Genomic DNA, 20,870 nt, shown 5'->3' with positions numbered 1-20,870 from the left:
ACCGGCAGCCGACAGGCGGCGAAAACAACAACGCTAATGACGGAGATTAACATCGACTTCTCTTTCGCTGTCTCTTCGTCAAAGTCCCATTTTCAGGAAATCAACTCCATCTGCCAGAGTTATTTAGGGAAACTGAAGCCAGATTGGGTGAATGTATGATTTCATTCCACTAGCAGAGGAGATATCGTCACATACCTCCACACCCTGCTCTCCCTTCCATTATGAGGCCACTTATAAACAATGACTTCTGTGAAAGGCACAGTCAAATTGCCTCATCAGGCAAAGAAACCATGGCTAAAAGGGACAGAACTTGAACAACCAGAACTTGAACATTCTTGCCACTGTCGTGTTCCTACGGCCTTAAACACAAGGCCACTGTTTTCCAGATACACAGGAAGACAATCCTTAACCACCTGAGTCGAGTCTATCTGCCATCAAAACATTTGGCTGTGGAAACAGCCCTGCGCTGTGTGAGAGGGGAAGGAATCCCCAATGACATCATCCCAGAGGCCTTTGGCTCCATAGTGATGGTTGCAACAAATATGGAGGCAACAATAGGACGCTGCATCAAGGTTGTTGACGCACGACTGCGGTCCAAACTGCTTTACACCATTTTTTCCCTCCCAACTGAGAAAACAGTAATATGGATTTCACCTTTTTTATCTTTATTTCAACTTTGACCCCGAAAGCCTCCGTTCGGCAATCCGATTACGGCTAACTAAGAGGCTTAAAATCTGAGAGAGAAAGGAAAAAAAAGAAAAGCGCTTCTCAGCCCCCCCCCCCCCCCCCCCCCCAAATTAAATCTAAACAGCTCTTGCTTCACCAAGATTAGAAAAATAGCATAACTGTGCTGAATCTGTGCCCAACTAAGCAGCTCAGGGTACTTATCCCAGGCAGATAAAAGTAAGAGGTCAGTTGCTGTTGACCCCAGTCACCCTATTTCTGGCTTTGACTTCAGTGTGGGAAAAAAACATAGCTTGTGTACATCTTCATTTGTTTGCTCCCAATCTCTTGCTTCTTCCTCCTTTAACCTCAAGCCCCTTGCCACCTCTCTCTCCTCCTCTACCCTCCACCTCCTCTCATTGGTGACTACTTCCAAGTCAGCCCTTCCATCTGGCCGCCTCCGCTGCAGATGAGGCCCCTCTAATTAGTCCTGACCTGTTAATAAGCCATCTAATGGTTGTACTAACGAGGGACAGACGGGCTTGTTACAGGTACCGGAGCACATTACCCCACCAGTGGGAGTGGACCCGGTTAAACAACTTATTTCGAACAAAGCTGATAAATGAAAATATATAAGCAAGCCTTATTCTATAAACTGCGAGGGTAAAACAACCAACAGCCATGAGCTAATGAGCTAACGGAGGAGGGAATGTGTGAATAACATGTGCCTGAATGTGTGTGTGTGTGTGTAGGGTGTGTATTTGTACCTCAAGCAGATCTATCATGCGTGTCATCTGGGAGTAGATGAGGACTCTGTGTCCCTGGGCCTTTAGTCGATTCAACAGGATATCCAAGGTGTGGAGTTTGCCACTTTCAGTGATCAGGCTTTCCTTATCTGAAACAGGAAAAGGCAAATAATTCAAACCCAAACCACCTGGATGAGACTCTCATTGCAAAAACGGTAAAATGCCATGTTGTGTGCATGACATTTAAAAGTTTATAGGTGATTTAAACCCAATATGTACGCTTCCATACAGAAAAGAAGTTTTTTTTGTGAATTCTTTGGGAGTTAACAATACCATGATAATGCAATCAGCTCTTACTGAAGAAATAAAACTCTCTGATAAGACTCTGTTACTAGAGTGGATCAGCGCGGGGATTTATCCTCCTAAATCTACCCCTGATCTGCTGATTGTTTAAAGAAAGCATGCGGCCTCACTGCAGAGAGCAGAGAGAGAGTGTGAACATGCGGGAGAGAACAAGGCAGAAAGAGAAATTGTGAGAAAAAGTTATTTACACTCCCTTTTCACACAATGGCACAAAAGATGGACAAATGGGCCTGGCAGCGGGTTGCAGCTGACGCCGCATTAGGTGTTCGCTGGCCTTCACGCGATTGACCAATGAGAGCAGTTTCGGGGGGAAATCTGACGCCGAGTCTGTTGCTGAAGTGGTTCTCTCCGTGCCCGGCTGATGAGGGATTAACATCATCTGTCACAATGGTAGAATGAGGAAAAAGGACGGGGCTGCCATCGACCCAGTGACAGGCACACTATGGTGTTTGACCACGAGGTCACGGCCCTGAGTGGGAAGAACCTCAGGCCGGGGTCAGGTGACAGGGTCGGGCCCGGGTTACTAGCGAGTCCCCATGGGAGAGGCCGACTTGGCCATCTTGCACTCAAGTTGGACACTTACTCACGAGGCCTTTTGTGCAGTGAAAACCTGGGCTTATAAATATTTCCCAGTCTTATTTCCTTGCTTTGTCAATGTAACGTAACCAAGCACATTAAAATCACGTTTCATTCATTCAAAACACATGGCCCGAAAAATGTAAACGGGAGCTGCGATGCTGCACTCGTATGACAACGTCCTGCCACATATTTGTAAAATACTCCTATAAAATAAACAGCTGCACTACAATGCCCTTTATGATCCGACAAGACGCACAAATGTAAATGGCCCTTTCTCGACTTTTAAGCAGCATTATTGTATGCTAATCTGTACTCGGGCTGAACCCTGACCTGTGACCTCGTCATTATAGGCCTTTAAACAAGGTCAGGTCCTGTAGAAGTGTTAAAGAGGAACTAATAGAAGAGATGAATAGGCAAAATGCTCTGGGGAGGCACCGACGGGCTCACTGACAGGTCACTGTGGAGTGATGTTAGCCTGTCAAATGCTTTCAGTCCCTGTCACGCAGGCAAAGCTCATTAAAAGCAGGATTAGCTCCGACTTCAACTTCACTTGTTGACAGCTCACGAGCTGCAGGTGAGACGAGCTCTGTTCCATTCAGTGGAATGGAGCTAGCAGCAAATAAAAAAAAAACAACCAGGAAATGACTAAAAACTGAATGTTTTTTTTTTAATGTCATGTGACAAGCTGAAATGTTTGTAGTGAGGAGCATCGAATGTTTACTACGTTCTCTACAAGTGAATAAAAACGCCTGAACCGGCCAAAAAATACTTATAATGGACAAGAAGGCGGAAAACAGTTTAAGGACGATAATAAAAAATAATCAGAGCACTAATGACAAGAGACAATAAACCGAATCTAAAGCAGATCCAGCACAGCGCTAGAGTTGCTCTTAGGTATGCGGTTACTCATTGCTGTGGCTAAAATTTAGTGTGTACAAAGAGCCCAGGGCGCTCCTTTAGTATCTCTCTATCAAACCAGCCTTGGGATCGAGAACCGGAATGGCTTGCAAAATAAAAAGGATGAGAGGGAGGAAAGAGCGAGACGTGCGGCAGTTTAGACACGCAAGAAAGAAAAAAAAAGGGGGCCGGATAGAGTGAGAAGGGGGTCTGTGGTGGCTCCGGCTGCAGCGAGGCAGTATGAAGACTGGTGGTGGCGGCGGTGATGTTGTGGTGTCGATCAGACGGGGCCTCCTCACCGCAGGTGCCAGTCTAACCATGGCCGCTGCTCAGTCAAGGGCAACCGCTAACCCTGCGGACCGCACCGACAGGCACCCAGCTGCAAACCTCAACTTGGCATATATGCAAATGCTCATATAAGGCAATACGGCTCAACCCACTGCCATTCATCTGTTTCTGTTTAGCAGATTATATTTAAGCCTCCAGACTCCGATCCCTTATCTGAGGACTTTAGCGGCTGAGCAGAACTGAATGTTGCATGAATCCAAACTTATTTTTGAAGGGTATAAAACTGTGAATTGGAAAAATCCCTGTTTGTAATCATTGTGGTTGACTACACTAGTAGTCATTTTGTTCGCATCTTTTTTGCACCGACGTCATGTGATCGGCAGCATACACGATAGTCTGTGGCATTCAAGCAACAAGGAAGTAACAAGAACAAAGGAAAATATGAAGTGGACAAATGGAAACAGATTCGATCACAGTGTTCCAAAAAAAAGAAAAGAAATTAAACAAAAACACCCCTGCAAACATCCAGACTCCCTAAAGGCCAGCAATGTGGCTTAGAGCGAGAGGTGGCCGAGTTCAAAAGCATTTAGGGCTGTATGCTCTCCGAATATTGCTGCCATACAACGTAAAGAGAGGCCAAGGAAATGAATAATTGCGATTTGGGAAGGCTTTGGTGGCCTGTGACATTCCAATGTAACACTTATGGCTTACATTATGAGCTACATGTGGCTGCAGAGAAATGCATGACCACTGCTTCTAAAAGGGAGCACGCTAAATGTAGCAACATGCATGTAAAATGACCTCAGAGAGGCTCAGAGGGATTAGAAATCGCACAGTTCTGTACATTCATGAAATGAGCTCACGCGGCCATGGCATCACTAAGTAGCTGACGGTGAAACAACACGGGAGGACACTGGGAGCGCCACACCTGGCTCGCCCTTTTTAATTAAACTGCGATTTAAATGCTCTCAGAAAGACACAAAACTACTTTGAGAATCACGGACTGGCACAGATGAGGACTGTGTTAGGACCACACCCCGAAACACAACCAAATCGCATGCAGTGTCACACCACTCTGCCGTTGCTATGGCTACACATATCAAGCTTCACCACCTGCCCCGTCCCCCTTTCATAACAGCCCCCCCTCCCACCATCCGCTTCAGTCCAATCCAGTCTAACAGTGGTCCTCACCCAGCCAGCCCTCCCCATCTCCTCCGATCCTCACCGCCTGCTGGCAGATTAAGCTACACTCCCCAGTCCCTCCTCCTACTACACCCTCCAGCACCCTCTCCATCCTTCCCTCCTCCACTACAGCAAACCCTCCCTCCCACTCCCCCAAACCCACACACACACAAACACCCTCTCTCCTTCCCCCCTGCTGTCTGTCCCCTGATATTGTAATTCAATCCCTGTAGGGCCAGAGCCAGGGGCCTGACATGGTCCTGACCCAATTAGAGGCGTGCTGCCAGCTAATTAACCCTAACCCAGCCCTGGTGCCTGGCGCCTGATACTCCCCAACCAAGCGCAGTGCTAATTTCATTAATACGCCACTACAGTCTTCTGCCCTGTCCGGTCCCCTTCCCCTCCGCTTCTGCTGCCAAAGCCACAAGCAGAGCGAGGCGAGACAGATGCGACCAAAGGAGAGGAGACAAACAACAGCGTGACTGCAGCGCAGGAGCTTGGTTAAGCAAGATGGATGGATGGTTATGTGAGAAAGAGAGACAGATGGGGGGCCACAGAACAGGTCGAACCAACGATCGAACCAGGCATCAGCCTCTCACTGTATAATGATACATTACACTGTGCAATCAATAAGTCAATGGGCAACACTTGTTCATCTCTGCGGATGATGGAAATATTAGCCTGACACTACTTTGCTGCTTCTGCGCATACAGACAAAATCAGATCTAAACTTAATTTTCTAACAGCAACAGCATCAGGATAGTTGAGAGCCAGATGGGAGGATATGGAAGCTGGTAGAGAAGTGACTGACTGAAGAAAGAAGGAAAGAAACAGGAGAAATTAGAAGTCTTAGTGAAGTTTTACAGAGGTGAGCCCAAAATTCGACCTTCTGAATCTCTGGAGGGGAACTAAATTCCTAAAAGCCCCGAAGTAGGTCTTGTCGGACAAAGTGTGACAGAAATTGAGCGACGAGCTGCACTTAAAGATGTACACATGTTTGCGCTTGCATCAATGCTCAAACATGCAAGAGGGGCACTTCTCCTGGTTTTTCTAGAAGCTGTTCCGCGAGAGAAGAGACAGACAGTCTGATAAGGACGATGAGTTTGGCCGGGGAGCCTCACCACACCACAGCGACCCACTCCCAACTCTATCATTGAGACAGATCACTGGTAGTTACCCACAGACTCGACGCACACCACAGACGAAAAGCTCGCTGCATCAGAGCAGAGTGAACCAGACATTACGAGAAGAATATTGCAGCTAATGTCTCCCCCTTCAGTCTACATTAGAAGTTTAAAAAGTGTGAGCGAATTCATTTTTTTCCCTTCTTGTGGTCCCGTTAATAGCCGTAAATTTAGACTAGGAAATCTCTGTCCCTGTACGCACTCGGCCGGCTGTTCTGTTCCCCCTCCTCCCAAAAAAAATACCACAGACGGTTGCCGGAGCCAGTTTAATGCAGATCGAGAAGGGCAGAGTCAGACGGGTGATGTGGTGAGGCTGGCCGTCTGTGTTGTTTTGTGCCCGTCTATCAGAGGGCCGGGGAAGCTTCCTGCCATTTTGCTGGAGAGCAGGGTTTCTTTGAAGGGACAGGAAGGCAGAACTGCATTTCCCACAGTCTAATGTGAGCTGCCGGGCCAGAACTGACGTGCCTCTCTCTCCCTCTCGTAGTCTGATTGATACGGACTCGCACACAAATATGCATTCAAGTGCCGTGTTTAAAAAAAATTGTTTAAAAAGAAGGCCGCTCTGGACAGAAATACCAAGATCTGTACCATGTCTTTGACAGACGAGCCGCATCGCTGTGGTCACAGTCAAATCACAGCTCACAACAAAGCTTGAAAAAGAGTCAGGAGCTGGTTCTATAGTGAGAAGCCCATCATTTCATAGGGAGGTTCCTTCTAATTACTGTGAGACTGAGGCCACACAGGCAGCAAGGAAAGTCCCACTGTAACGTTCTACAAGTATTCCTTTTTCCATTCTTTAATATACGAGGGGTCTGATATGAGGGTGTTGGCATCGAAAGAACAGCTCTCTTTCTTTTTATGTTGAATTTTTTATGCTGAACCCCATTTTCTATTGGCTCAGATGTAATTGGACGAATAAGCACAGCATAAAAAAAATGAGGGTCCTTCTTTGGGAAGCTTTTTTATGTGTTTTTTAGCAACTGAAATGCAGCTCAATCAGGTTGAGATCAGGTGACTAACTCAGCCAATTGAGGATATTTGACTTGCTCACCTTTATAATCTTCCCGGTTGCTTTTTCAGTACGTTTCAGGTCATCGTCTGTCTGTTCTATGAAACTTCATCCTATCTTGGCCTAACCTAAACAGAGTGCTGTACACTTTTCATCAGGCTTCAGAGCCATTGGAAGCCATGCTTTCCCATGCCATCACCCACACGTGGCTCGCAGTTGGTGATGTGTAATTTGGATTCTGAGCCTCTTCCATTTGTCTTTCTCGTACAGGCCGTAATCTCATTAGTCAGAAATAATCTCTTCAATTGCAGCTCGGGCTTTTTAACTTGTTTGCTTTTTTGGAAAACAATAAAGCGTTCCTGCGCACCGCCTCACTGACTTTCTGTTTACATCGTTTAAGTCTCTCCAACCTCCACCAGATGTTTTTTTGCAAAGCTTATCTGTCCTTCGTATTCTCGAATCCTTTGAGGAGTTTACAGCTTGTGGTGAATCTGCTGTATCTGCCCCCATGAGAACTTCCATCTATGGTAAACTTGGATAATGAAACGACTACCTCCTTGCTCGGGTGGGTCTTGGGAAGAGGTTTTTCTTCACCGTGGAAAGGATTCGATGATCATCCATCACCGCTGTTGTTCAAGGATATTCAGGCTGATTGAAGTTGCTCTCGTGTGTATTCTTGTTCTCTCTCATTCATTTGTTTTTTATTTGCAGCCTAAGGATGACCCGTTTCACTTAAACTGAGGTTTCCTTTGGCTCCATGTTTTGGGTTCACAACAAAAGCTTCTTTTTTTTCTGCCTTCGTCTCAAACTGTGGCTAAGAATGGGGGGGGGGCTGCATGGGTTCAATGCTCGGCTGATACCATCTGAAAGCTTCTTTTCTCTCTCACTACCACAGATGGGTCTCTGTGAGGTGGAGCAGCATCTTATTGTCGTCAGCGGTGTTCAGATTTTTAAAATAATACAGATAATTCATTCTTTTCTTCACGCAACACATCTTTCCTTCAGGGAAATCCTGCCCACACAATGACATCAAAAACAAACAAATCTGCGGCCCAAAACATTACAGCTTCAATTGTTTTTTCCTCCTCCATGGCCTGATTCCTAATAGGTCCTCTGATTAGATTCCACCATCGATACCAGTGGGCAGCGCTACTCACGCCATGGCGCTCCAAACAAACAGTTATTCAGCTCTGCCATTTGTTCCTAAGGTGTGGGGCTGGGAGTGCGGAGGAGCAGGAGGGTGGGAAACTTCAGCTGAGCTACTGTACATATCTGAGCCTTGATGTGGCAACAATGCGTTCAGCGCAGGACGGGTGCCGGAGTGTTGGGTCACTTCCTTCCTACTGAGGCTGAGAAAGAAGTGGGAGACCAGACGGACTGAGAGGCTGCAGCCAGATACTGATTTCAGAGCAGCGCACAGTGCTGTCCGTTAGCCAGAGAGACAGGGCTGAAGCCTGCCTGCGGTGTGTGTGTGTGTGTGTGTGTGTGTGTGTGTGTGAGGACGGGCAACGCCAACGAGCGTGGGAGAGTGTGTGCTGCGAGCTGAGAGACACCTCAGGCCTCATGTGAGCAATGCAGAATTCCCTGAATGGGCTTCGATGGTACAAAAACAACACACTTGTACACACTCGCTCGCACACAGACAGACCATCTATTAGTGTTACCTAACTAAGCACATGAACAATGAGCAGTGGCTAAACTTCCTCGCTTTGTCTGCCTGCGTTTAACTTCACAAGAGCTTTCAGACTGTTCTCACACAGACACACAAATACTTGTTTTCTTTCTCACTTTTGCACACAAACGCTCTCACCAGTCCACGCATGCACAGATGGGTAAATGCAAATAAAGAAGCCGTCTAGCGCAGCCTGATATGATTAGAGGAGCTTAATATGATCTTTAAGACACTATTGAGTCAATCAAATGATCGTGAATGTACTCTTAAACCATGTTAAAGTTTGCCTTGAAGAACTAAAGGTCATAAAATGAGTTCATTGGCTTATCAGCTGAGGACACATGCGAAACAAAAAGAGCAGAGTCATTAGAATCCACGACACAGACAGTTTTATCAGAGCAGGAGAGGTTGAGCGGGTCAGTGAGAACGGACATGTTGTCTGTAAGAAGGCAGTGGCCCCGCTAACCTTGGGCATCCATCAGTCATCTGAAACCTGCCAGCAAATCACCTTCCATTTCACTCCAGCTGACCCTTCTTTCAACAAACCAAGCTCTTCTGATAAAGTGCCGGTAAGCCAGAAATTGGCTGGAAAGCCCACAAACTGACACAATCCTGTATTTGCACTTCGGTGGAAATAACCCGAGTGTGTTTATGAGAGTGAACTTCTCCAGAAGCCCTTTATCCCGGCAGTTAACGTTAGATTTTAAGGGGTTGCTATCCTGGCAGACACACTGGTAGAGTCTGGGGGGGGGTGAGCCATGTGGATTCTCTCACAGGCCTCTATTTTTCCTTAACTACAAAACCGGGCATCTGCAGTAGATGAAACAGTTAATATGGGGTTGAAATTACAAGTAAGTTCATTATGCGAGGCAATGCAAACGTCTTCTGTGGATAATCGCAACTGAAGGTGCTGAATGGACTTGGAAAGAGAAAAAGGAAAAGAAAAGACAAGAACTCACTTTAAATTGGAGCAATAACCTGCACACAAACACAGGCCTTACCAGGTATACGTATGAAGGACCATCCGTGGCGAGGATAAAGGGCCATCACGCCACCGGGGCTTTCTGGATGGAACACGTTGGTTCTCACACGCCATTCTGAGGCCAGTTCGGGGGAGCCGTACAGAAAACACTGCTTGAAGATCATGCCCCCTCCACTGCGCGTCACCCGCCACTCGTACTCAGCACTGCGGTCATCACAGTAACGCTCCATGGGAACTGCTGTCACCTTGGAAACAGAAGATAACTTGTTGACATGAGCAGGGTTTCACGAGTGTAATCTGAACAAATCAGCTGACATTTGAAACATCGACTAAAAACAGCGGCTGATGACTTTACCAATGAAAGATCTATGCGGCTCGATTGAGGGCGTTCACTACGTGCCGGCTGGTTTTAACTGAATCAGCATTTTCTGCATATGTGTGTGTGTGTGTGTGTGTTGGGGGTGACAGGAAGCTTTACAACTGGCGAACAACCTGTGCAAAGAGCTCTTTTTTTTTTAGAGGCCCTGTTTGTTTTAAGTGCAGCTGGAAGGCACCGTGGTCACCCTCAAATCCCAGCCACACATTTCACAGATAAGAGCGTCTCATTGTTAAAAGCAACAAAAGCAAAGTTTCCCTCGTCAACTGCCACGACCACCCAAATGCGTGCCTGTCCTACGCTGTCAAACGGACCACACCGCCCGACCACACAAGCACTCGGAGGACTTGCACTTCCTCAGACCCGTCCATGATGTCACGCATTTACCTTGGGCGCGGCGGCGAGCAGGAACTTGGGAGGCAGCGTGGGCTGGCAGGGCCGGAGCGCAGAGGTCGAGTTTCTGCTGTGGATCTTCACATCTGTGTGTCCCAGCGTGCCAGGCCTCAAGGCGGTGAACACCAAATCCTGACAAGGACATACACAAATAAACCACGCCATCAGTTTCATTTTGAACAAAACCGTTCAAATGGCGAGCCGTGAGAAACGCTGCTGCCCCCCTGGACTCATTTTCTCTTTGAGGTTGCCGCAACGTGGGCCGAAGAGTGAAAATAAAAAGCCACAAATGATGGGAAATGTTACGAGCTGCAAAAAGAAGCAAGGCAAGACAAGAAGAAACAAATTAGATCATACTGAGGTAACTGAATGTTCTGGGAAATTGCTTTGCCAGGACATTTAGGTTGAACTGGCAATATTCCTGAAGCATGACATAACATGCCAGCTAAATGCCTAAATACTTATATAAAATGTATCATTACTGCAGCTTACATGACTTAAACTGCAAATGTCAGAGGATAAAAGTGGTTGCCTGGTCATATAATCTTATATTTGGGCAAAACATAGTGTAACCCAGATGCACACTTTGATAATGACGAGTAATCAATGGTAGGTACAGCGAGGCTACCGTGTCAATGTGGTTACACAGTGCCCTCTAATGGCAAGTTGACAAATAAAAACTTTAACATCACAGGCTCTTCTTTGTGAAATGGCAAACCTTGTACTGGCTTTACTATACTAGCTTAAAACAGCTTCCTAAACCTGAAACCTTTGTTTTCCCCATTGTAAGCTATACTCTATACTCTGTAAAAGGGAATACAAGCAAACATCTGATCCGAATTGGTTTAAAACATAAACAATGTACACCACCTAGTTTGCATAGTGCTGCTGGTCCCGGTACTTTCATACTGGGAACAGATAACAAAGGACAGAAATGCGTGTAAAAATCCAGGGTGTTATATTCACAGTTGCCTTGTTCTTTCCATTTCTCAACAGGGGAACCAAGAAAGCCGAGTGCAACACTGACCACACTTTCAGGCACACGACCAGTGCCACCGTGTGCCAAGGAGAAACGGCTTCAAAAGGAGAAACGAGGAGCTGAAAGAAGTCGACGAAAAACTGTAGGAGTGAGTGATTTCTAGCAGCTCAAGCGGGAGCCTGGGGTCATACATACAGTACCGGCTCTCCAGGTGTCCACAACTTTGTGTTTCTTTGTGCTTTTTATATTTTTCTTCTGGTCCTTGAGCTGCTCCATGGTGGGGGGGCTGCATAAGTCAGCGTGATGAGACCAGCAGGGGAAGAAAAGGATGGAATTACCCCAACAGAATCTGCCCTGATTATTTTCCATCTACCAAGTTTAGATAGGACTAATGGAGGGTGGTCATGTGACGCAGATCGTGTCACGCTTAACTGTTAGACTGAATTTGATCAGATGTGTTTTAATGCTTTTGAGCCAAACAGAATAACAGAGCACATGCATGCGGTTGTGTTTTTCCAGGTGGCCCATACATTTGAACTGGCAGCGACATATTACCAGTGCACAGGAGACAGTGGAATAAGATTCCCACATTGTCAAATAAGACAAAAAAAAAGAAAGGAATACGCGTTGTCGTAATGCAACACCGTGACTCTCAGCTGTAGAATCCCACACATATGAAACCAATTGAATGCATCTGAAAAATGCTGCGGTGTTCAACACTTTTTGGCCCTTTGACTGCTAAAAAAAAACAAAAAAACAGTGATACGGTTTTTACACCAGGAGAAGCAGCTAAAACAAGCAGATTAAAACCTTTTCCCGCCTCAGGAATCCATCTACTAAAACACGCTCAGAGGACTCAAGAGACGTTCGGCAACTACCAATTTTTCCCAGGGGAAAAGCCTGTGAGGTACAAGAACAACGCTGGCGGTAAACTGCCTTTCGAGGGCTGCTGAGGCAGTTTCCGATAAAGACGAAATTGGGTTATTTAGTTTTTAACCGGACTGTGAATGTCAGCCCACACACACTGGGAACTGACAAATTCTGCCTCTGCAATTTTGTCTGCAACTTGTTACTGCTGCGATCAGTAAGCATGTTTACACCAAACTAGGGAGAAAAAAAACACAACTAATTATTGCATTAGCCCAACCAAAACCAGACATTTAAAACGCATGTCGACGTGGGGGAAGGGGTGTCTGGGTTCCTCCCTCGGATAAGCGGAGGACAACGGATGGACGGATTGATGTCAAAGTGTTAGTCCGAGCGAAATCTGATGACATCGAGCTTCTCAAAACCAGACTAAAATCCTGATTTTCCAACCGCGGCATCATCTGACAGAAATCCCTATTTGAGTAATTCAAAGGCTATTAACGATGATCTCCCACAGAGAAAGCTGCTGAGTTTCAGAGACTCTGAGTGAGATAGAGACACACGTTTACCATGGTCACTAAACACGTGTTTCTGCACAGAAAAAAGCGGGCTGTAACCACTCTTGTTGCCCAGAGCGCTTTGTTAAGGAAGGATTGAATATACCGGTGCAGTCATTTTACACAAGACTGTATGCAGATTCAACACTTTGCACTCTAATTGCATTCAAAATCTGAATGTGTTTTTTTTTTAGGAGAAGTCAGAAAGTTGTTTAATGTGCTATAATATAGAATATATATATGATAATATATAATATAATAATAAAAAAAGACTACAACAGCACACAAAAACTAAATAATCTCATCCTAACTGGAAAAAACGTATGTGGCTCAGGTCAGTCCGGCTGTTTTTCAGCTTTTTTAATCCTTTTCAAAGAAGATAAATGCGTTCTAATGGCTACTGAGGCTCTCCTCTGCGACTCACAGCAAATGCTGCTCTGCACAGACCCTAGATACAGACTCGGGGAGAGAAGTCGGCATGATTGGTTGCAAAGGGCTGCAAAGGGATTAGGTTCCACACTGCATCCCAGAGGAGGCAGAGGAAGCCTGGGCCAGAGAGCACTGTGTGTGGCCAAACACTGACGGATGCTCTGGGGAAAACTGCAGTATCATCAGCAGCACATGCCTCCCTGCTGGTGTTTCACGTTTCCCTCACGCATTAATGTATGCTGCAGATGGCTACTCCTGATCTTGTCGGGCGGGTCTGACTGTTTCTCACCTGCAGGACGGGGCTGCTTTGCGTGTTGGGGAAGGCAGTGGGTCTGTTAAGCCACAGAATCAAATCCTTGCGAGACAGACACTTAATCCTGGGCGATAGCTTCGCTTCGTCTCCATCCCCATCTCTGGCATCTTTCTGGCCCTCTTCCTCGTGCTCAAACAGGCGCTGACAGTGGAGCCGGTATGCAGCTTTCAAGGACAGAAAAAGGGCTAACCATCTGCGAAACAGATTTGCAAGAGGCAGGAGAGAGAAACTCAAATTACAAGAAAAAAAATTATCAAAGAAGAACCATCACCATGAGTACCGAATAAAGTCGAAATGTTGTAGTTTGAATTTTTCTACAGGGAATAGTTGACTACGCCTTAGCAAAGCCTAAGCTGTTGCATATCAAATATCTAATTTACACAATAGGCTGTGTGAGTTTGGTCTTCTCCTGACTTCATTTTCTGTCTTTCAAACAGAAAAAGTGCGAGCGATCCAAAGATGCAAAAAAACCCACCTCGCTAAGGTGCCTTGCAGCATCATATTGGACATCTCTGCTGGTGACACGTCAATGAAGCGCAGGAAGGAGAAGCAGCTCCCTTTGTCATCACCTGAAACATTGGAAACAGAGCGCCGAGAGAGAATGTGAGACTTCACGAAGAGAGAGGGGACAGAAAAAAAAAAAAAAAACGGGAACAGTTGATGGAAAGATCAGCGGAGGAAGAGAAAAACTGGTGAAATCAGCTGAGAAAAGCTTGATGTGTGCTTACATTTCCTGTGAAAAAGAGACTGGTGGATGTGATCTGGAGAGAAGGGAGACATCAGCACCCGCAGTAATCTGAAGAAGATGTTGAGAGATAGACCAGGTTACACTCCAACATGGGACAGACAGCAGTGAAACTCGGACGATAATCTGATCCCGGCGCAAAATTCCTGCGGTTATAGCTATAATTGGGATAATAGCCTTTTGTGAGCCCAGAGTTAGCAGATGTCCACAAGGACAAAGATTTGCTGGCGAAAAATAAGTCATCCTGACTTTCCACAGTCATTTCATATTTGTACCTCATCCTATTCAAACAACGTTGGCAGACCTACTTTAAATGGATTATGGGCGTATTTGTGAAGATCAAGTGTGTCTGTGATCGTTTCGGTCTGGAACGACTTACTTGTTCTTGGCCTGGCTGTGTGCGCAGATGAGGCCGTGACGGTACAGGAACTTTGACATGATGTAAGGCTTGAGGGACATGTGGAACGGAGAGCGGGTCTCCTGGCGCTCAAACAAGTCGGGGTGGTTGCAAACCTGTACAGGAACGCGCACGCGGTCAACCAAATGAAAGAAAAACTCAGAAAGACTCAAGTTTGTTGGACTTAGAGTGCAAAAGTATTGTAAAATTTGACACGTTTTTACCTCTTTATTACCAAAATATAGCATGGAGAATCAACTGATCAAATTTTGCGTTGAAAAAAAAAAAAATGGAGCAAAAGAAAAGCCATAACTCTTTGTTATACCTTCCTGAACTGCATGACCAGGTTCATGAGAGAGGAGGTGGTGGTGTGGGCCTGCTGAGCGGTGCCCATGGAGGACTGCAGCAGGTCCTCGATGGAGATCTTGTTCCTCAGAGCCTGGTAGAGCAACCTCTGTCGGGACGTCAGCTGACAGTAGGTCAGGATTTCAATCTGCAGAGGTAGACAGGAGCGACTTTTTAAAAAGATGTTTCAGCCGCTCTCGGTGAACGAGTAATTAAAACGTGCAACTAAAGCAGTTTCCTCTTTAGAATCGTTGAATAAAACCCAAGTGTTTTCACACAGACAGCATTTGTTAAATACACAGGAACTGCGGCGTTATCTACAGGGTTCCTACTGTCCAGACTCTTTCCTGAATTCTCAGTCATTTCTTCAGGCTGTTTTTGACAAACATCACAATGATGAACATCAAATGGTTTAGAAACTCAACCGTGAAGATGTATGTTACATTCTCAGTATCTATGCTATCATTCTCACCAAAAATATGCCAGGGTCTGTAGTTTAAGGCTCTGCGACACTTACAAATCAATTTCTACCGAACCATTAAACAGCATTTAATTCAAGTAACAATAGCCTGCTTCCGGGCCTGAAAAATGAAGCCAATGCAAACAGATACCAGGGACTGACATCTCTGGTTTGCTATAAGAAGGCAGACTGTAGACCGAAATGTTTCTGTAGTCCAAAGGTATCTATAAGGCCCATGGTTTGGGACTACAAACCTGTTGTTATTACAGTTAGATGATGTTTGTTTCAAGTGTTTTCAGACCAAACCCGTCCTTTTCAAGACCATTTAGGAACCCTGCATGTAGTGTCCTGCTTTAATAACGCGCTGAAACTGAACAGCAGCAGTCCACACAATCCAAACCAACACAGAAGTGCGTGTGTGTGAAGTCCACCGCTTAGTGCTGGCTTTGGTATGCTGGCAAAAAAAAGAGGAGAAACCCAGCGAGTGTGAAGAAGCAAAGGAAGCGGGGCTGCCAGGATAACATGTGGGTGCAGAGGAAAGCGAAAAAGACAGATGTGGGGGAGTGGTGAACTCTGTCATTCCTCTGCCTCAACATATAGAGACTCCCACAGTGTGTGAGCGAGTGTGTGTGTGTGTGTGTGGTGGCTGTGACAGCAGCGCACCCCGGGTCCAACATCTGTCAGGAGGATCTGCCAGCACAAGCATCACTCACAGGCTTATTGCAACACTTTCTGTCTCAGTGTGGTGTACCAGGAGAAAGATGGAGGAGTGGAGGTTTAACACAAGTGGAGAGAGGAAATAAACAGCTTCTAATTTACATAATCATATCTCATTTTCAACTGAGGCTTGTTAGATCAAAGGAACTTAAATGATAATACATTTGCTCAAATTATTGGGTGAGGTTGTGCAAGAAAAAAATCCAAATTCCTTGCTTCAGGACACCACTTTGTGAGCATTTCAAATGTTAAAATACAGCTCTGATAAAGAGGCTCGGCTCAGTGAATGCAAAGAAGGGAGTTGCCCCTCTACCTTGTCTGAGAGCTCGTTTTCCACATCCTTCTTGATTCTGCGCAGCATGAAAGGCTTGAGGATCATGTGCAGCCTGGAAAGCTGATCTGAAAAACAATCGGCGACAAAACACATCACGCGCAACAGTGAGCACAGATCAAACATCTGCGTCGGCACGGAAATTAAAAGTGGGGGAAAGAAATGTGAAAAGGCGGCCGTTGCACTCACTCTCGTCGATGGCAGACTTGTTTTCGGCGTGGCTCTCGATGTCCTTGGAGAACCACTCGTTGAACTCTTCATGGGAATCAAACAGCGTAGGCATGATGAAGTGCAGCAGGGCCCACAGCTGAGACACAGCAATAACATACAGCTGTTAACAGCTCCGATTCGCACGTATACATTTGAAAATACGCACACATGCACGGCGCTCACCTCAGCCATCGTGTTCTGAATGGGCGTTCCGGTCAGCAGGAGTCGGTTTCGACACTGAAACTGCAGGAGGATTTTCCACCGAACGCTGAATAAAGGCACAAAGCGAGACTCTGATCTCATCTAACAGCTACAAATATCAACCGCCGCCGCCAAACATTTGATGCGAAGCAATCGCACGACTTACGAGGACATTTTAAAACTGATATTAAACATCTTTCAAAACATTTTTCGAGTGCTTATGTAGGTTTTGGCCGGTCTCCAAAAGCAACTAAGAAATGACACATGGTCATATAGCTGCCGAGGCAGACCGCAACATTTTTCCAGACCTTTTCTTTTTTCTTTTGGGGCTGTTTTTTAACACGAGTTTAAGAACTGTGTAACTGTTCTGCATATCCAAAGCTGATTTATTGCGAGTTGTGTTCAGTTTAACGTTTCTGAACACTTTTCCGCTACAGGAGCTACTGGAAGCCGCCCCTGTAAGCGGCGTATAGAGGCTGGCGGCGATTAGAAAATCTTCTTTTGTTTGGGCAAAAGGAAAGTAAATCAATCAGTATTAATTGCTAAAGAGCTATGGTATGAGCAAGAAACTATTAAAAAACTCTTAAATAAAGTCAGCATTATTGTATAATAGGATAAAATTGTACATCAGTGCATGAATGCTCTGTGTTTGAGAATGCAGCCCGACACGCCGGCCCTTGTGTTCCTGCTTTACCTGGTGCTGCTTTTCAGTGCCTGCGCCTCATCTAAAACCATGTACTGCCACTTGACCCTCTGGAAGTACTTGACATCTTGGACCACTAGCTGGTAGCTCGTGATCACCACGTGGAATGGTGCGTTTTGCGTGTAAAGGGTTTTCTATGGAATAAATTAAATAAAAAAGAGGGAGGATTACAGACAAAGAAAAAAAGAGAACAGGGCAGCACTCATTCATCAAAACAATACAGCGTGACGCATCTTCAAGGAAGACAATCTCATCTTTACCTGACTCCAAAATTTCCGAATCACTTTGCGATCGTGAGGGTTCCCCCAGTACGGCAACACCTGATGGGCGGGGTCAGAAACGTTGAGTCAGCAGGTTAGAGAGTGCATCTGCTCTGTCGGTGAGTTTACCGAAATCATCACTGTGGGAACCTACTTCGCTGAAGTGCATTCCAACTCAACTTTCCTAAAAATCCCCCACACAGTTCCACTGAGCAGTGTGAGGAAAAACAGAACCGCGGTGATGTTCTCAGCGGAAACATTTAGGCATAGCATCGCGTATGAATCACTTCGCTGCTCGCCGATGTAGAATCCGATGTAAAAAACAAAAACCTACATCGCATTAATATATCTCTCGACACAAGCTGGCATTCCATTGTTTTCGGTCAGTCTTGCTTTGAGTGCTCAGGAAGCTTATCTTCAAATTGTGTAATAGGGTCTTTTCACACCTCATTAGCAAAACAAACTGGAACTGATTTATTTCCAAACTAGCTGAGAAAGTGGACATAGCTGAATGTTGAGCACAACAATTAGTTGCACATACTTCGGTCTATGTGTGCACTCAAGCACAGCCGGCATATTGATGTGCTCGATAAATGATTAGAAGCTCACGCAAACTGTCAGATGCTAGTTCGGTGATGCAAAAAAGATTTTCAGAAAACAGCCTCTCAACAAAAGAGTAGAATCAGCCATGTACTCATGTTTTAAACATGCAATGCTGCAATACTGCCCCCTAATGGAGAGTTCTGGACATCTTTTTATCTCCCATTGTTTTCTGCTGTAAATCAGCTCTGGAATAACACGCAAAAGACAACAGTAGAAGAAGAAAAAAAAGAAGAGATGCAAAGATTCCTTTATGCTTTTGCAGATGTTTCCGTTGGTGTGCTCACTCAGCAGTGTTGGGGATCCTCACCTTGAATTTGGGCACGAAGCGGGTGAACTCTTGATGCCAGTTGTTGAGCGTGGACGCCGGAGAGATGATCAGGAACGGGCCCCAGATGTTGTCTCGCTGTGCAGGAACAGAAAAGGAGGAACAAACCATCAGCCGATGCAACAGGTGGTCTTTGTTCATGCACGTGTGAGCAGCACCCAATAACAGGAAGCCCTGGAGGAACACGCCATGCATCTTTCTGTCAGCGACTGTGGGCTGAAAAGCTCATATTTCCACTGATTCCCACTTTTACCCCCCCCCCCCCACCCCCGGAGTTAGGAGACTGAAAGATCTAAAACGCTGGGAAATCAGCTGTTAACTTCAATGAAATTTGTCATCTTACTCATGCAATGAAACGTTCCAGCACCTGCAAAAAAAAAAAAAAAAAAACACTGCCAGAGACGAGGGACCATTTAAAGGATGCAGGTGCACAAAGAAGCTGCCTCAGTAGATGTTTTCATGAGTCAAACACAATAGCAGAGACAAGTGAAAATTCCACTGTGTTTTGGATTAGAGCGGTGGATGAGACCCCCTTTGACCCGGCCCTCTATCTCACCTCTGCTAGGTGGGCCAACAGGGCGATACTCTGAACCGTCTTCCCCAGTCCCATTTCATCTGCCAAGATTCCATTGATCCCCTGGAGAAATGAGAAGAAAACAAAGTAAATTATTCCATGTGGATGAATAATCACATAACATCACAGATTGCCAAAAAAAACCACTCAGCAATGATTTTCAAAGCATCGACTGATGCTTAACACGCGCATCATGACCACTGCATTATGTCAGTGGCTTTAACCCACTGTTTCATTCATCCTCTAATGAAAACATGAACATTTTTTAGCAATGCTCAAACCATTAGCCACCCAAGATCCGTACATTTTAAACACAAAGTCTCACAAATCGCTCTTTAAAGTCCTTTAAAGTCCTAAAGTGGGTACCTGTTCATAGAGATTGGCCAGCCAGTTCATGCCTTTGAGTTGGTAACCCTTGAGTTTTCCGTTGAAGATGGTGGGCTGAGGAATGTCATCTCCTGCTTGGATGGAGGGGTTCGAGAGGCTGTAGCTTTCTCCGAATCCAGAGCCGGCGCCCGAGGACAAACTACCGGCCGCATGCAGAGAGGCGCAGCGACTGTCTTTAGCCTCTTCATCAAACATTCGCGTCTACAGAGAGATAATTGGAGGTTAGCAAAGCATAGCAGGGTCTGGCTGTTGAATTCATGCATCTTCCATCAGCTTACTCTCTCTTGATGAATATGATAGGCCTCTTTGGCATTCCTCAGAGCCTGAGATTTGTAGTAGTCACTATCTGTAATCACATACAATCGTTTTGTGCGTTAAAAAAAACAAGTGAATCAAATTCATCCTGACATTTTATTTGCCAGAGGCAAGAGTGCACGGCCGAACCACAGCAAAACGAGAAAGACTAGATTCATACAAAGGTATTACCGCAGATTTACTGAATGAACTTTAGATGCTGACATGGTTTCGGAGACTAGGCCAACAATTCCTCAAAGGGAATCAAATTCTATAAATGTCAGTCATCAATAACAAGTTAGCTCTGATAACACAACTCATACCATAGTCCTCCTGTCCCATGTTGACCATGACTCCTCCTCCAATGTCTATTTGTCTCTGAGCTGCATTGTCTTCGAGCTTTCTAAGGATTTCCTCCTGAGCTGTGTCTCCTCCCGGGCCCCCCATGCTGGCTTTGCCACCCATAAAATGAGCATACAGCTCCGTCTGGGTGATGAGGAAATTCAGTTTACGCTGCTGACGCTTGGCCTGAGAGAGACAGAGAGAGGCCAATGGATCAAATGTATCACCACTCAAAGCCTCCACAGGCAGCAAACTTAGTCATCACCTACCTCTCTCATCTCTTCATCTAGTTTTCGTTGCTCCAGAGCTTCCTTCTCCGCCCTCTTTCTGTGCTCTTTTTCCACTTTGTCGTATTTCTTCCAGTAGAGCATCATCTCCTTCGTGAGGCGCCGAGCGCGGGGCAGCGTCTCTTTGCAGTTCTTCTGAGCCTGAATAGCGGCACGCCGGACCTCTCGCATGCACTGGTGAGCCAGCTGGAGAAAACCAAACAGAAGCAG

At 45.8% G+C, this 20,870-nt stretch overlaps 1 protein-coding gene across 2 annotated transcripts in view; it reads right to left on the bottom strand.

The window, feature by feature from the left end:
- ino80 (INO80 complex ATPase subunit) overlaps nucleotides 1-20,870 on the bottom strand; it is a 34,793-nt gene that overhangs the window by 9,537 nt on the left and 4,386 nt on the right. For both annotated transcript variants that reach the window (XM_072362216.1, XM_072362217.1), the window contains exons 11-29: nucleotides 20,643-20,846; nucleotides 20,355-20,559; nucleotides 20,016-20,083; nucleotides 19,717-19,938; nucleotides 19,333-19,413; nucleotides 18,759-18,854; nucleotides 17,849-17,908; nucleotides 17,580-17,722; nucleotides 16,868-16,952; nucleotides 16,664-16,781; nucleotides 16,457-16,542; nucleotides 14,947-15,114; nucleotides 14,604-14,737; nucleotides 14,208-14,275; nucleotides 13,955-14,048; nucleotides 13,456-13,672; nucleotides 10,329-10,466; nucleotides 9,585-9,810; nucleotides 1,431-1,558 (exon numbers count right to left, since the gene is read on the bottom strand). In XM_072362216.1, the coding sequence (XP_072218317.1) occupies nucleotides 1,431-1,558; nucleotides 9,585-9,810; nucleotides 10,329-10,466; nucleotides 13,456-13,672; nucleotides 13,955-14,048; nucleotides 14,208-14,275; nucleotides 14,604-14,737; nucleotides 14,947-15,114; nucleotides 16,457-16,542; nucleotides 16,664-16,781; nucleotides 16,868-16,952; nucleotides 17,580-17,722; nucleotides 17,849-17,908; nucleotides 18,759-18,854; nucleotides 19,333-19,413; nucleotides 19,717-19,938; nucleotides 20,016-20,083; nucleotides 20,355-20,559; nucleotides 20,643-20,846 (2,541 nt within the window). The remainder of the gene's footprint in view (nucleotides 1-1,430; nucleotides 1,559-9,584; nucleotides 9,811-10,328; nucleotides 10,467-13,455; nucleotides 13,673-13,954; nucleotides 14,049-14,207; nucleotides 14,276-14,603; nucleotides 14,738-14,946; nucleotides 15,115-16,456; nucleotides 16,543-16,663; nucleotides 16,782-16,867; nucleotides 16,953-17,579; nucleotides 17,723-17,848; nucleotides 17,909-18,758; nucleotides 18,855-19,332; nucleotides 19,414-19,716; nucleotides 19,939-20,015; nucleotides 20,084-20,354; nucleotides 20,560-20,642; nucleotides 20,847-20,870) is intronic.

Source organism: Leuresthes tenuis, unplaced genomic scaffold (genome assembly GCF_036924035.1).
Source record: "Leuresthes tenuis unplaced genomic scaffold, fLeuTen1.0.hap1 SCAF_13, whole genome shotgun sequence".
Classification (NCBI taxonomy): Eukaryota; Metazoa; Chordata; class Actinopteri; order Atheriniformes; family Atherinopsidae; genus Leuresthes; species Leuresthes tenuis.
Note: the sequence above shows the minus strand (reverse complement) of the source record. Positions and strands in the feature narration are given on the sequence as shown.